This window comes from Pagrus major, chromosome 14, assembly GCF_040436345.1.
Source record: "Pagrus major chromosome 14, Pma_NU_1.0".
Taxonomy (NCBI): Eukaryota; Metazoa; Chordata; class Actinopteri; order Spariformes; family Sparidae; genus Pagrus; species Pagrus major.
The window spans coordinates 25,268,196-25,281,961 of record NC_133228.1 but is presented as its reverse complement, the minus strand read 5'-3'; the positions used below and the strand labels follow the sequence as shown (position 1 = coordinate 25,281,961).

The 13,766-nt window shown below is 43.0% G+C and overlaps 2 protein-coding genes across 2 annotated transcripts; one reads left to right on the top strand and one right to left on the bottom strand.

The window, feature by feature from the left end:
- Positions 1–306: 306 nt before the first annotated feature.
- Positions 307–6,083, bottom strand: LOC141008621 (RNA-splicing ligase RtcB homolog). Its single transcript, XM_073481064.1, has 12 exons — positions 5,767–6,083; positions 4,897–4,975; positions 4,743–4,810; positions 4,562–4,661; positions 3,893–4,049; positions 3,594–3,750; positions 3,237–3,396; positions 2,701–2,876; positions 1,832–2,020; positions 1,626–1,736; positions 1,303–1,422; positions 307–668 (listed from the first exon to the last, which is right to left on the bottom strand). Exons 1-12 carry the CDS (start codon positions 5,857–5,859, stop codon positions 561–563), a joined length of 1,518 nt encoding a protein of 505 aa, XP_073337165.1. The 5' UTR covers positions 5,860–6,083; the 3' UTR covers positions 307–560.
- Positions 6,084–7,182: 1,099 nt separating this feature from the next.
- Positions 7,183–13,604, top strand: fbxo7 (F-box protein 7). The gene is made up of 10 exons (XM_073481067.1): positions 7,183–7,311; positions 8,598–8,720; positions 8,828–9,026; positions 9,862–10,098; positions 10,177–10,345; positions 11,113–11,196; positions 11,282–11,377; positions 11,618–11,794; positions 11,915–11,955; positions 12,498–13,604. Exons 2-10 carry the CDS (start codon positions 8,599–8,601, stop codon positions 12,795–12,797), a joined length of 1,425 nt encoding a protein of 474 aa, XP_073337168.1. The 5' UTR covers positions 7,183–7,311; position 8,598; the 3' UTR covers positions 12,798–13,604.
- Positions 13,605–13,766: the final 162 nt, after the last annotated feature.

Here is a 13,766-nt window from a genome sequence, read left to right as displayed (position 1 = left end):
TTCAGACAGAACCAGACAACGGCACCGCTCCGTTCTGACGTCCATCGTGTCCAATGGCTCGGCCACCGCACGTCGACGCTCGTGCGCTTGTGAGCAGAGTTCAGCCTGGTTGAACTCAGCAGCAAGCACAGGAGAACTCGTGTTCTGTCTGAAAGACCCAAAACTTAACAATTAAACGGTTAATTACTTATGTACTTTTGAATCAAGGACTTTAACTTTTAAGTGAGTTGTAGTGTTACTTTTCCTTGAGGAAAGGATCTGAATACTTGTATTGCCACTGGAGGAGAGCGATTATTTCACACAGAGTTCAGTTTTAAGTGACCACCTTTATTTTGATCACAGATTTGGCATGAACACAACAAAAAAAAATTTAAGGTCAGAAATGAAACTTTCAATCTCATTTTTTTCTCAGCTCAGTTGCTTCAACATAAATCCACATCATACCAAAACCAAAACAAAGAAAGGAGAAGATGTTTTTCTTTTGAAGAGTCTCGCAGTGTTTTTTCACTTCATGACATCGGTTTGGTGTAAATTGTCTTTAAACGAAGCGTCGTGCAGCTTCAGCCTTTGATCACAGCGATTGGTCTCAGTTTGATCGCCTTCCTACTGATTCCAGCGTCGTGACACGTGTTGACGACGTCCGTCACGTTCTTGTACGATTCAGGAGCCTTAAAACAAAGAAAACAACAAAACACACTGAGTCGACCCAACATCCATGCCCGGGAGATGTTTAGTGCCACGTAAATTACTTCTGATGGAACACACAAATTAAATTTAATCTCAAAATCTTTAAAAAGGACAAAAAAACGTTCCTTTAATGTCGCACCTTAAACAAACTGAACATTCAAATAATAAAAATAAAACTAATTAAAAGAAAATTTAGAATCGAAACGTTTCAAACATGATTCTGAGTTCTTGTGCTTCTTCACGTCTAACTGGAGGAGTTGCAGGCTTTTAAACTATGTGTAGGAGTGTCCTCACATAGTGTGGGAGTGTCCTCACAGAGTCGTTAAGGACACGTGTGAGCTCTGAGTTTCAGAGTCATTAGGGCCACTTGTGGGTCGCTGACCCTTCATGTGGGTTGGTCGGGCTCGGTGGGCCCAGGTGTGAACAGTGATGACTCTGTGAGGAAACTCCCACGCAGAGTTTAAAAGCCTGCAACTCCCCTCCAGTTAGTTCAAACTGAAGAAGCCTCTTGGATGAGAGGTGAAACGTCCAGTTGCCTACAATACAGCACTTGACCATGACCTGGATGACTGAGAACCTTCATCAACATTTCAAACATGACCAAAGATATTTCACCTCCTCCATGACCAGTTTGGGTGAAGCCACTCGGATGGCGATGCCCATGTCGGCCAGTTTGTCCAGGACGTCCTGGAAGTCCAGGTTCCTGCGGGACTTCGCTCGAGACAGAGCGCGACCCTGAAACAACGGACAGGTGGAGAAGTCAGACAATAAATAGTCACATATATATATATTGTAATCATACACATTTTAGTTTAATCTTTTCTCAGAGTTTCAGTTTTATTTTAAGTTTTTGTTTTAAGGTTGTCTAAAATATATATACACTTGGATAAAACCTGCAGCAACTTGTTTTAAAACGTAAGAAAACTAGAGACTCGTACCGCTCCGTGACAGGTGGTGCCGAATGTCTCCGTCATGCCTTGATCGGTCCCTGTGAGGACGTAACTGCAGGTTCCCATCGTCCCTCCGATCAACACCGGCTGACCTGTGAGCTGAAACAAGAGGACAAAACATCGATGGACGCTGAGTCAGATCTCCAGCAGCACTTTTAAAACCTGATTCAGTAGTTTGTACATGGAGTCTGTACCTGGTAGTCTACAGGGATGAGGGGGTGGTGCGGGGGGAAAGCTCGGGTGGATCCTTTGCGGTGAACCAGCAGCGTCCTCTGCTTCCCGTCCACCACGTGCTCCTCTACTTTGGCGATGTTGTGAGAAACGTCGTAGATGACGTGCATGTCGAGGTCGTCCGGCGTGGTGCCAAACACTTTAGAAAAGGCCTGAAGAATAAAAGTTTAAAGAGTCAGTCGGCATGATGTAGTTTTACAGAGTGGTCTGAGTTCATTTAAAAGGGCCGTGCACAACACAAGTGTTCAGCCACTTGCAGCTAAGCAGCTAACAGCTAACATCATTTCTGATAAAGCATTTTCCTAAAACAAAGTCGTGTTTATGCATATTTTTCACATTAAAGTGTTGTGAGTGAGTGGTGGAAGGTTCAGTAGATAAAAAATGGATTTCTGATGGAAACATCTGAAAGATCAAAATCAACCTGGATGACGACGTTCGCTGGTAAATAATGGCTGAAATGGCGGCCATTTTGAAATGTAAGTGACCCAGGAGGAATGTACACATCAGACACAAAACAACACAAAACAACACAGAGACACAAACCAAGTCTTATGTTTGCTTCTTTGCTGAATGTAAATTATTCACTGTGCTCTATCAGACCTTATGTTTCTATCAGTGTATCAGACCAGCTGAGCCTCAACAATCACTTCTCGAGTCAAAATGGTGCCTTTTAATAAACTCATCAAAACCTCTCCAACAAATTCCTGTTTTTAACAGTTCAGTCTGTCTTTCCTGACAGTCAGACCAGATATTCCTCGTTCCCGGTCAGCTGGGTCTGATTCCTGAGATGAATCCGGCCTCAGGTCGTCTCTTCGGCTCCAGGTGTGTTTACCTGTCTGGTGAGGAAGGTCATGGACGAGCGGTTGACCCAGGCGTAGTTTCCTGCGGCCGCCATCCCCTTCAGGTAGTCCTGTCCTTCCTGTGACGTGATGCGAGCGCACGCCAGCTGACGGTCGTTCACCGTGATCTTGTCTCTTTTCATCGCCTTCTCCATGGCGACCAGAGCGTCTGTTTGTGAGAAAAATCACTTTGCATAGTTATTTCTGACATTTTTCTGTGTATTTAAGAGTAAACATAGTGAAACAATATCGTGTTGGATCTTAAACTGTTCAATTTTAATGTTTCAAAGTGTAGATTTGTACACTTTTAGAGGTGCCTGTGCCATTTTTCTTGTATTTTGGGTTCCTGGTGCTTTCTTCTTTGTTAAATTAATAAAATGAGAAGTATGACAGCTGAATTTAGTAAGGACACTTTAAGATGCGCTTAACAAACATGAATCCAGACAAAGTCGTCAAAATTGAGCTAAAAAAGCAGGACTGGGTCAATGGAAACCTGTGATCCGGGCGTGTGTCGAGCTGCACCACCTACCTGTGGCCACCTGGTGTCCGAGGCCTCTGCTGCCGCTGTGGATCATCACACACACCTGACCTTTGTGGTCGATGCCCATCTTTTTGGCAGCGTAGTCGTTGTAGATCTCGTCCACCACCTGGATCTCAGCGTAGTGGTTTCCAGCTCCCAGAGTCCCCAGCTTCAACACGCAGACACACACAGGAAGTCAGGACGTCTGACCCTCCGTATACTTACATATCTCACAAATGTAAATGTATCACACACAAATTAGCTTCACGTTAGCCGATATCAAAGTCGCTTTAAAGGCCGAGTTTAACAGCGAGCAAACATCCACAGAAGCACATCAAGGTGTGAGCCCCGGGGCTGCTGGGATACCTGCGGCAGGCCTCTCTTCTTGGCCTTGGATGAGACTTTGTTGGGGTCGGCCTGCAGCATCCTGCCGTACTCCTCGCAGTGCTCTTTGTCTTCGGCCCAGGCGTAACCCTCCCTCAGGGACCAGTCCACCCCCATCTCCAGAGCCTCCTCCAGGTCCCTGAACACACACACACACACACACACACACACACACACACACACACACACACACACACACACACACACACAGGTAACACAGGTGAACAGGTGTAGAAGGACTGTGTTGAGCTCTGCCCTCAGTCCCTTGGACCCGTCCTTACTTGGCTCCCATCGGGATGACTCCCTTGGATCCGACTCCCACTGGGATGTGGTCGAACAGCGACTGGGCGAGCTGCTCCTTCACCGGCTGAACGTCGCCCTCGTCCAGGTTCGTCCTCAGCAGACGGACGCCGCAGTTTATATCAAAACCAACGCCGCCTACAGGACAAGTGAAACGTGACACAGCACTTCAGAGATGATTCACCTCTAAGACCAATATCAGAAAACCATGGATGGATTCCTGAATGAGTCTGCTCAGGGACCGCTGTGCTACACCTGCAGAGTTCACTGAAATAAACACAAGATGGCGGCAAAGAGAAGCAAAACGACAAAGACACAAAGCTACAACAAAGAGCTGTAACACAACGACACAAAGGGGCATCAAATGAGCACAAAAAGATGCTAAACAACAGACAAACCTTAAATGAACAAAAATGTTTGCAAAATGACCACAAAGAGACACAAAACAACTACAGAGACAGAAAATGACAACAGAGAGATGCACAATGACCAGAAAGAGTTGCAGAGTGAAAAACACAGAATATGATCGAATATTTATACAACGACGACAAACAACATCTGTGTCAGTCTTGGTGTCGTGGTCCTGTCTTGTGGGGGTGGTGGACCCTCTGCGTGTCAGTGCCCAGGGGCTCACTGTCTCTGAAACGTACCTGGAGACACCACAGCATCTGGGTCGTTCATGTCGAAGGCCGCCATGTTCCCGATCGCAAATCCATAACCAGAGTGAACGTCCGGGAGCCCGATGGACCTCTGTGGGATCAGATGATCAACACGTTTACACGAACAAATCTCTCTGAGGGTTTGTACAGAACATGTGATCATGATACTCACGTGTACGATCCCTGGCAGCGCTGCCACGTTCCCGATTTGTTTCATGGCCGGCAGGAATCCTCCCACACCTGAAATACAAGAGATTAACACCGTAAACACCTGTGGAGATGATTTCAACAGGTTACAGAGGTTGAAGAGGTGATCAGCTGCTGACCTCCTCCACGACAGGCGTTACGAAGCTCCTCAAACATCAGTTTCTCCAGTGGCTCATTCACATAGAAGTTTCCTTCAACCTGCGAGACAAAGAAGAGTTTTAATGATCATGTGGCTCTACTGTTTCAGATTTCTTAACTAACATGTGTTTTATCAAATTACAGATTAATACAGCCATAAAAGAAACAGTCAGCTCTCGTTACTGACTGATTACAATATTACATTTTCATCTATACTATTGGTGCTACATCGAGCTTCATTTTAATATTTGTCCTGATTTCAGTAATATCACTTTTTTGTCCTGTCTGATGTGGTTGATGTTGTATCATTTACTTGCATTACAACATATCTTTAATTTAACGTATATATTATTGTTTTCATACCTGCAATAACAACTTTAACAGGATCCTAATAAAAATGTTTGATTATGTTAAATGTTAAAAAACCTATCATGGTTTTAATCTCTATGATAAACATCCAGCCTTTACAAAACCTTCTATAGCGGGCTGACTTCAATTAGAAAAATAGTTAATTGTAATTTCGGATGCCTCTGTGGACAAACCGTAGACTACAGTTTGATATATTTGTATTTTTCCCACATCAGTAGGATCCGGACTTTAATTCGGCTTATATTATATAGCGAATAATTACGTCACATAACTACGTCAGCAGTTTTAACTTTGCTTTGTGGCTGATGCCGGGGATCCTTTGTTGATTCTTGTGACAACCTTTAATCTATAATTGTCTTATTGTCAGAGGGGAGTTCCTAACTGGTTAAAGTCTATAAAAGTAGCCAACATGTGCCGACTGACTGTGTTTAACTGCGGCTACAGGAGCTAACAAGCTAGCTGAAATGTGTCCAGAGTCTCACCTGCATGTTGGGAACAAAGCCCTTTTTAATCCTCCAGCAGTTACTGCCGATCTTGTCCAGATACTGCAGCTCATCGTTATAACTTCGACTCATCGTTGTGATCCGAAAATGTTTGATTTCACAGTTGAATGCTGCGTTTCACCGGCTGTCTGGTGCCAAGTGCCAGCAGTCACAGCGCTACGGAAGCCCGCAGCTGTTTTGACAGCAAAACGCGGTTGCACATTTTGCCGTGACGCAGAACGTTTTTTATCTCAACAAGGAGAAACAAGATGTCGCCTGTGTGACTGTTTAACTGGAGAGCAGAGAGAAACTGCGGACACAAAGCTCATTACGCGTCCATGTTGTGTCGAGAGTAGGAGTGTTAGCTAACAGTTACACTGCTCGCTTGCCGTAGTTGTAGTCAATTAGGTTTCATGAAAATAAAGGAGGCATGGCAGGTGGAGCCGGAAGTTGGCCTTCAAGACAAAAGCACGTTCTTTAAAAATCTTCACACTGTCGTCATTAAAACAAAATGATGAACAATAAAACAAGACAAAATAATTTGAATCTCGAGAAAAAACTTTTTAATGATTTTCTTTCTCGTTTGTTCTTATTGGGCCTTTTAACCGGAGCTGGTGGCTTTCATCAGATCAGCAGCTGGTTCACTTGTGATGCAGATGATTTAATTGTTTTAAACCACACAGATAGAAACTAACTCTTTCCAACAAGTGAGCAAATAAGTGATACGAGTTTTCTTTATTTTCAAGGAAGAATGAGACATAAATAAACAACAAATAAGATGTGCTGACACATGGACTCATGGACCATAATCTGAGACCTTCTTTCCTTGTCTACTTTATTATATTCTTTCAAAGTCTAATGTGTATTTTCATAACATCTAGTACTTCTTTTACGTATTTGCCTTTTTATGTCATTAAAGTACTTTGAACTGCAACTTGTCTATCATCGCTTTTCTTTCAGTCCTTGATTTGTCTTTGACTGGTGCATGTCTTTTTATTTTGTCTGATAATGTTTTTCTCTTTTTTTTATTTACATGTTCGAAATGAACTAAACTAAACTAAACTAAACTAAACTAAACTAAACTAAACTAAACTAAACTAAACTAAACTAAACTAAACTAACCTGCCAGGGACTGCAGATGGAAATTAACCTGTATGGCTGAATCTGGCACATTTACATGACAGACTCTGATGCTCATGTTAATTAATGTGCACTGTCCCTTCTTTAAATAAAATAAACAAACAAACAATCAAATACATTGATTTCCCTGAGAAAAGCTTTCATTAAACTCCAAACACAACAGAACAGGAACTTAATAAAATGAGGTTCAGAGATATTTTTAAAACAGCAAAATTATGTTTTTCACTTATCAAACGAGCTAACGCTAGTTTTATTTTGAAAATATTGAAACCGGACGCAGTCTGTGTCTCTGCGCCGTTGCTCGTCGGTCCCGGTCCCGGTCCAGTGTCGGTCCAGTGTTGATCAGTGCGATGGATGAGAGACACGAAACAAAAGCAGCTGGATGTAAAAACTGGACCCGCTCATGTAAGTGATCCTCTGCGGCTCCGTTTCTCAGCGTTGTTCAAACACGTCCGCCAACTGACGGAGTTAGCAGAAGTTAGCTAGTTAGTTAGCTAGTTAGTTAGCTAGTTAGTTAGCTAGTTAGCTTCAGTGCGCAGCAACTTATCAGCCGTTAGCGACGTTCAGAGCCGAAACGAAAACGAAACGTTCACTTTCTTCTCGAATAACGAGCCGCGTTTTATTCATGAACTCCATTATTTCATGCATTTGGAAAAACTGAGCTGATGTTGTGTTGATGTTTTATTTAAAACTTTTACGTTAAAAAAATAAACGTATCTGAGTGAATTTTGCGCTGAACTACTAAAAAACTGTGGTGTTTCAGCTCAAACAAAACAACATTAATGACTCATCAGAAAATTTAAAAAAATGGAGATTCTTGATGGAAATTTGTAGTTTTATCATTTTAAGTTTAATCCAGAAAGAGAGCAGGTTTGTTTAATGACGTTGTACATACTAATTGACAATTATACGATAAATATAGTGGATTAATCTCCGTTGATAAAAATACACAACTCTTCAAAGATGGACTGTTTCAGAAAGGGCACCTCCCACCAAACTCCATTAACTTTTCACCACATTTTAGTGAAACCTTCGGTCTCGTTTTTAAGATATAGTGATAAAAAGACAAACAAAATTCTGTCCAGGTGAATGATGGTATCAGGTATAATATAAGGACAAAAGTATGTGGACACTCCTGACATGTACCAGCAGCGGTTCATTAAAAAATACACACACGTTTAAAGATGTTGTAGAAACAGACATCCTTCCACCAAACTCCATTCACTTTTATCATAATTATAGCTGCGTATAATTTTAGAAAATCTTAAGAAATGTTGAACGGCAGATTAAGTAAAAGCAATAGTTCACGAGAAAACACATCAAAAGTTGACAGATACTCGCTTTTAGGAATCTGTACCTGTCCAAACCAAACTCCATTCATTTTTCATCAAATTTTAGTGGAATCTGTCAGTCAGGTTTGGTGCTGGTCTGCTTGACATCCAAATACAATTCAGTCATGTTTGTTTGTAAAAATCAAACAGAAAACTCAAACAAGTGAAGATGTTATAGGAGGTAATGTGTCCAAAAGTATGTGGACAGATTTTATATGTGTATAAATACAAATAAAAACAAGATGGATACTGTAGCTAGTAGTTAAACCAGTGCTGTATTTAGTTGTAGTATATGAGGAGGAGCTGTTTGATCTGTTTGATTATTGTTCCTCAGTCTGTTCGTTTATTTGTCATGTACAGCATGAAGCTACGTGTTCGGATCAACCGGCAGACCAGCAGAGTGGAGTTACTGGGAGAAGATCCCAGTTTGAAGGAGCTCATAGATCACATCAAGGAGAAGGTTTTGTGTTCTCACGGACTCAGGTCAGAACGCTGATACAGTTTTTCATCCACATGTCCCAACATGTTGCGGTGCAGGCAGGAGATTTGATCTCCCTGATGTTAAACGGTGTCTTGTGTTTCTCTCTCAGTGCAGAATCAGAGTTCAGTTTGTCTCTGAACGGCTCAGAGCTTCTGTCAGACGCCGGTCAGACTCTGTCGTCCTGCGGCATCGTCTCCGGAGATCTGATCTGTGTCATCCTGCCTGAGTCTGCAGCCGCCAGCGCCGACCACACGGAGAACCAGAGAGAGGAGCAGAACCAACAGACTGCTGCCATGACATCCAACCAGGTGAGGGGAAGTGTCTGGTAAAGACATGCAGTCGTGGAAGAAGTACTCGGGTAGTGAAAGTAGTGATACCACAGTGGAGAAGCAAACAGAGGCAACAACATGGCTGTGTGTCATTACTGCCCCCTGTCACAGAAACCGATCGCTGAAGTGACAGAGCTGCATGAAGTGACATCAGGCCTGAGAGCCCACTGAGGCTAAAACTAAAGCCAAGTGTAGGTATTGATCACAATGAGCTTTAAATGTCAGTCATTGAAGTCAAAAGCAGGATTAGAGCTTCTCACAGATGTCACAGCTAGCTTAGCATTATCCTGCAGCTAGCTTAGCATTATCCTGCAGCTAGCTTAGCATTATCCTGCAGCTAGCTTAGCATTAGCCTGCAGCTAGCTTAGCATTATCCTGCGGCTAGCTTAGCATTATCCTGCAGCTTCACTTCCAGACTCTTCTCCTGTGTGATAAAGAGGAAACTCTAACAGCGTCGGACATGTTGGTTTATTGTCTTTTTCAGAGATCTTTTATTGATTTGTTTGTGAAGAGGGTTCACTCTGGACAGATTTGAGAAACAAACTGAATTTCTCTCTTTTGTTGTTTATTGTTGAATCACTGAAGGCTTTTTGTTGAGCTCTCCAATCTGTGTCAAGTCAAGTCCAGCTGTTGTTGTAAAATGCTGTCTTTGTAAAGAAGAGTTTGAACATCATCCAGCTGTGGCAGACCAACAAAGGCAGAGCCGTCAGTGAAAATATAACTACACCCCTGATGGCACATATTGAAGCGGTTGTTGTTCAGTGTGGTGGATCCTGACAGGTTTGTTGTATTTGAACGTCTCTGTGTTAATCAGCCCAGCGGCGGCAGTGGCAGCCCTGCAGCCCTCACAGAGTCTGAGGAGACCCCCGACATGTTGCACTGTGAACCTTCGGTCTCCAGCTGGGAGCCGATGCTGTGCAGCGAGGCAGAGGAGGGTCAGGCTCCTCTCGCTCTGGAGCTCCTCTACCACTTCGCCCAAGTGACGAGTCCCAGCGAAGCCGTGGTGGTGGCCGGGAACCGTCTGATGCTGGAGACCGGCTTCGTCCCTCAGGTGAGCCTGCAGACAACATGGAGGCCTCTCACTGAGTAACTTTGTAAAATGGAGTCGTGCAGTTAAAGGATGAATCAGTGTGTGTGTTGTGTGTCTGTGCCGGGCTGTGAGCTGAACACCAGTGAGATGCCTGCAGGGTGGAGGTCAGTGGGTGGAGTCTACAAGCTGCAGTACACCCACCCTCTGTGTGACCACAGCCTGGTGACGGTGGTGACGGTGTGCATGGGCCCCGTGCTCGTCATTAACGGTGAGTTCGTCATCGTTAACGATCCAGCAGCCGTCTGATCCAACACGACCACAGTTACACAGTTAAAATGAGACAAAGTCATTTAACTTTACTGGAGTATTTCCAATTTCTGTTACTTTACACTTCTTCTTCTCCACATCATCTCAGTAATGGAATGTAACTAAGTACATGTACTCAATTGCTGGTACTACTTTAAGTGCTTTTTTGAAGTACTATCTTGAGTATTTCAAATTTCTGTTACTTTCTACTTCTACTCCATTACATCTCAGCGACAAAATGTAACTGAATACATTTACTTCAGCGCAGTTTTAAGGTACTTGTACTTTACTTGAGTCAAATATTGTATTTTTTACTCCACTACATTTATCTGATAACTTTAGTTACTAGTTACTTCACAGATTACATGCTGCATGAATCTGATAATCTGAAAATGCTGATTATCAGATCTGATAATAGTACATTTATGTTTAATTGACTTTTTCTTGTACTTTTGATACTTAAGTACATTTACTATCAGATACTTAAAGACGTTTACTCGAGTATCGTTCATGTGGGCGACTTTCACTTTTACCAAAGTAACATTTAGCACCATATCACTTTTACTCGAGTACGAGAGTTGGTGCTTTATTCAACACTGCCACACCTCAGAGGTAACTTCAGTCCTGTTACTCTTTACTTAAAACTTTCAGTCAGCTCTTTAAACTCCACTCAGTGTTTTCACTGTGAGACCTTCTCTCTTGATGCTCGTCCTCTTCTTCGCTCTGCAGCGGTTCTGAAGGTGAATCAAACCGTGGAGACGGTCCGCAAGCTGTGTCTGAAGCCCTCCAGCTACGTGACCGACAAGTGGCCAGGTAGAGCTCTGATTGGTTGATGCGACACTAGCGCGAGAGCTTCTGTGAATAACGAGCCTGATGCCACGTCTCTGTTGTTGTTCAGGAGACGGCGCCGCTGCAGCGTTCAAAGATCTGAAGAAACTGTCCCGAATCTTCAAAGACCAGCTGGCATACCCGCTGATCGCTGCAGCCAGAGCAGGTAAAGACTCACCTCAACACACGTCTGATGGGATTATGGTGTCTTTGTTCAGGCTCCTGGCGACCAGCATCAGTCTGACTTGATCAAATCATTTAATAAAGGCCAGAGGAGCGTTTCATGAAGCTACCAGCTGCTGGCTGAAAGACAGACGTCACTAATGAATACAGACAATTACAGGAATGATCAATAATAAAAACAAAGTAGTGAGGTCATAGTGATGTCGCTGTCGTCTGTCTCCAGCCATGGCTCTGCCGGTGGCGTTCGGTCTGGCCGCTCTTCCTCCGGAGCTCCTCCTCAGAGTCCTCAGACTGCTGGACGTCGGCTCAGTGGTGAGACTGTCTTCAGTCTGCAGACACTTCAACGTGGCCACGGCCGACTCCACGCTGTGGAGACACCTGTTCCGCCGAGACTTCACAGGTGAGACCGTCGGCGCTGTAGAGGTGACGTGTTACAGTCAGAGCGGACAGAAAGACAGAAGCATCTCCCAGTTTGTCTTCTGAATAATAAATGAATCAACTGGTCTGTGTTGTGCTTCAGATTCAGACCCCAGCAGACCCAGAGACACAGACTGGAAGGAGGTGAGCAACACACACTCACACACACACACACACACACACACACACACACACACACACACACACACACACACACACAGGACAGACATCAATGGGTCACATGACCTGGAAGCTCCTGAAAAGAAATGCAGATTTTTTATGAAAGATATTAATAAAAATAGAAGAAGCACCAAAATTCAATCTAAAGAGGTCCGTGGGACAGTGAAAGTATGAAGTATTCTAAGTATTATTTCAGCTGTTCTGTTGGTTCTGTTGGTTCTGTTGGTTCTGTTGCTGTAAAACAATAATGACACGTCTCTGTGAAGATGTAGTTCCTGGTTTTACCTTCAGGGGGCAGTGAATCATCCTGTAGTGCTGATGTGTAAATACAAAATGACGTCCATCACAAACAAAAGGCAACAAAAAGAACGACAACACAAATCTGATGATGTCAGACTGTTTCAATTAGTCATTGATTACAGATTATAATTATTTATGAATTAATAATTATTAAATCAACAGAATAAAAGCTTCAGATTATATTCTGACTTGTTTTCTGTCCTCAGCTTTACAAAAGGTTTCAGAAGATCCGTTGTGACCTCCGACGTGCTCGTCATCATTCCCTCCCTCCTTTCCACCGACACCCCCGGGACATCTTCCACCCCGCCCCCCTCCACCCTCCGCTGCCCGGTATCATCGGGGGGGAGTACGACCAGAGACCAAACCTCCCGCACGGCCTCTTCCCCCGACCTCGCTACGACCCCATCGGCCCTCATCGAGACCACGACAGACGACCTCTGAGCGACTCGCGCAGGTTTGGACCGATGGGAGGACGACCCGCAGACGTCCGGCGAGGTTTCATCTGATGATTGTTCTTCTTCTGCAGTAATAAAACATCTGAACAACAGTGTTGGTTTGTTGTGGAAGATGTTGGTGGTGGTGGATTGTTTTCAGACAGATGTGCAGCAGCAGGTTGACTGAGCACAAAGGACGGCCACTGTAAAAAAATAAAATTGAGTTCTGACTCTTTTTTTTTTATTTCTTCACAATTTTGACTTTTTTCACAGAATCAAAGAAAACAAGTCAGAACTGAATTTTATGTATTTTATTTAATTTATTTTGGGTTTTTTTTTTTTTTACTGAGGCCAAAATCCTCTTTTTGGAATAAATTTGGGAATAAACACGATTCAAGAACAAGAGATACGAAAAGATGTTTCCTGCATTATCTCATCTTTACATCCTGTGTCCTGCACAGACGAGAGTTGGGACCACTGGAAACAAACAAAAATACAATTTGAATTCTGACTTTTTCCTCAAAATCCTGATTTTAAACTCTGAATTCTGACTGTCAGAGTCAGGACTGTGAAAAAAAACAGGTCAGAACTGAAACATTTCTTTTACAGCGGCCCAAATTATTTTCTGTATTGATGAAACGTTTGAGATGACAAAAAGAAATGTTAACAAGCCTTTATCATATTTTGTGTTTTCATTAATTTGACTCAAAAACAAGTCCAACTCGTGTCTCACTGTCTTAACATTCAGTTATTATGAAAACATTGGACTGACGGACAAAGATGTCAAAGACTTGAACCAGTGGAATAATCTGACATGTTGTTCGCCGCCGTCAGCACTGAAATGGGACTCAAGTCGTTAAATAAAAGTAAAAATGATAATTTTGTCTTTTGAAGTCATAATTTTGCTTTGTTTTCTATTTTACTTTGAAGGTTTTGACTTAAAAAGTCATTTTTTTGCAGAATTTAAGTCAAAATTTCGTCTTTAAGTAAAAATAAGGTTTTGTCTTTTTTGAGAGACAAAGCAGAATCACAGGTCCTTTA

What these genes read in the sequence shown, in the direction of transcription:
- LOC141008621 (XM_073481064.1), bottom strand. Translation starts at nt 5,859, where the DNA reads ATGAGTCGAAGTTATAACGATGAGCTGCAGTATCTGGACAAGATCGGC. An exon ending in TAACGCCTGTCGTGGAGGAG is followed by an intron (nt 4,811 to 4,896) that starts GTCAGCAGCTGA and finishes CTTGTATTTCAG; the next exon opens with GTGTGGGAGGATTCCTGCCG. An exon ending in GTCATCCCGATGGGAGCCAA is followed by an intron (nt 3,751 to 3,892) that starts GTAAGGACGGGT and finishes GTGTGTGTTCAG; the next exon opens with GGACCTGGAGGAGGCTCTGG.
- fbxo7 (XM_073481067.1), top strand. Translation starts at nt 8,599, where the DNA reads ATGAAGCTACGTGTTCGGATCAACCGGCAGACCAGCAGAGTGGAGTTA. An exon ending in CCCCGTGCTCGTCATTAACG is followed by an intron (nt 10,346 to 11,112) that starts GTGAGTTCGTCA and finishes TTCGCTCTGCAG; the next exon opens with CGGTTCTGAAGGTGAATCAA. An exon ending in GAGACACAGACTGGAAGGAG is followed by an intron (nt 11,956 to 12,497) that starts GTGAGCAACACA and finishes TTCTGTCCTCAG; the next exon opens with CTTTACAAAAGGTTTCAGAA.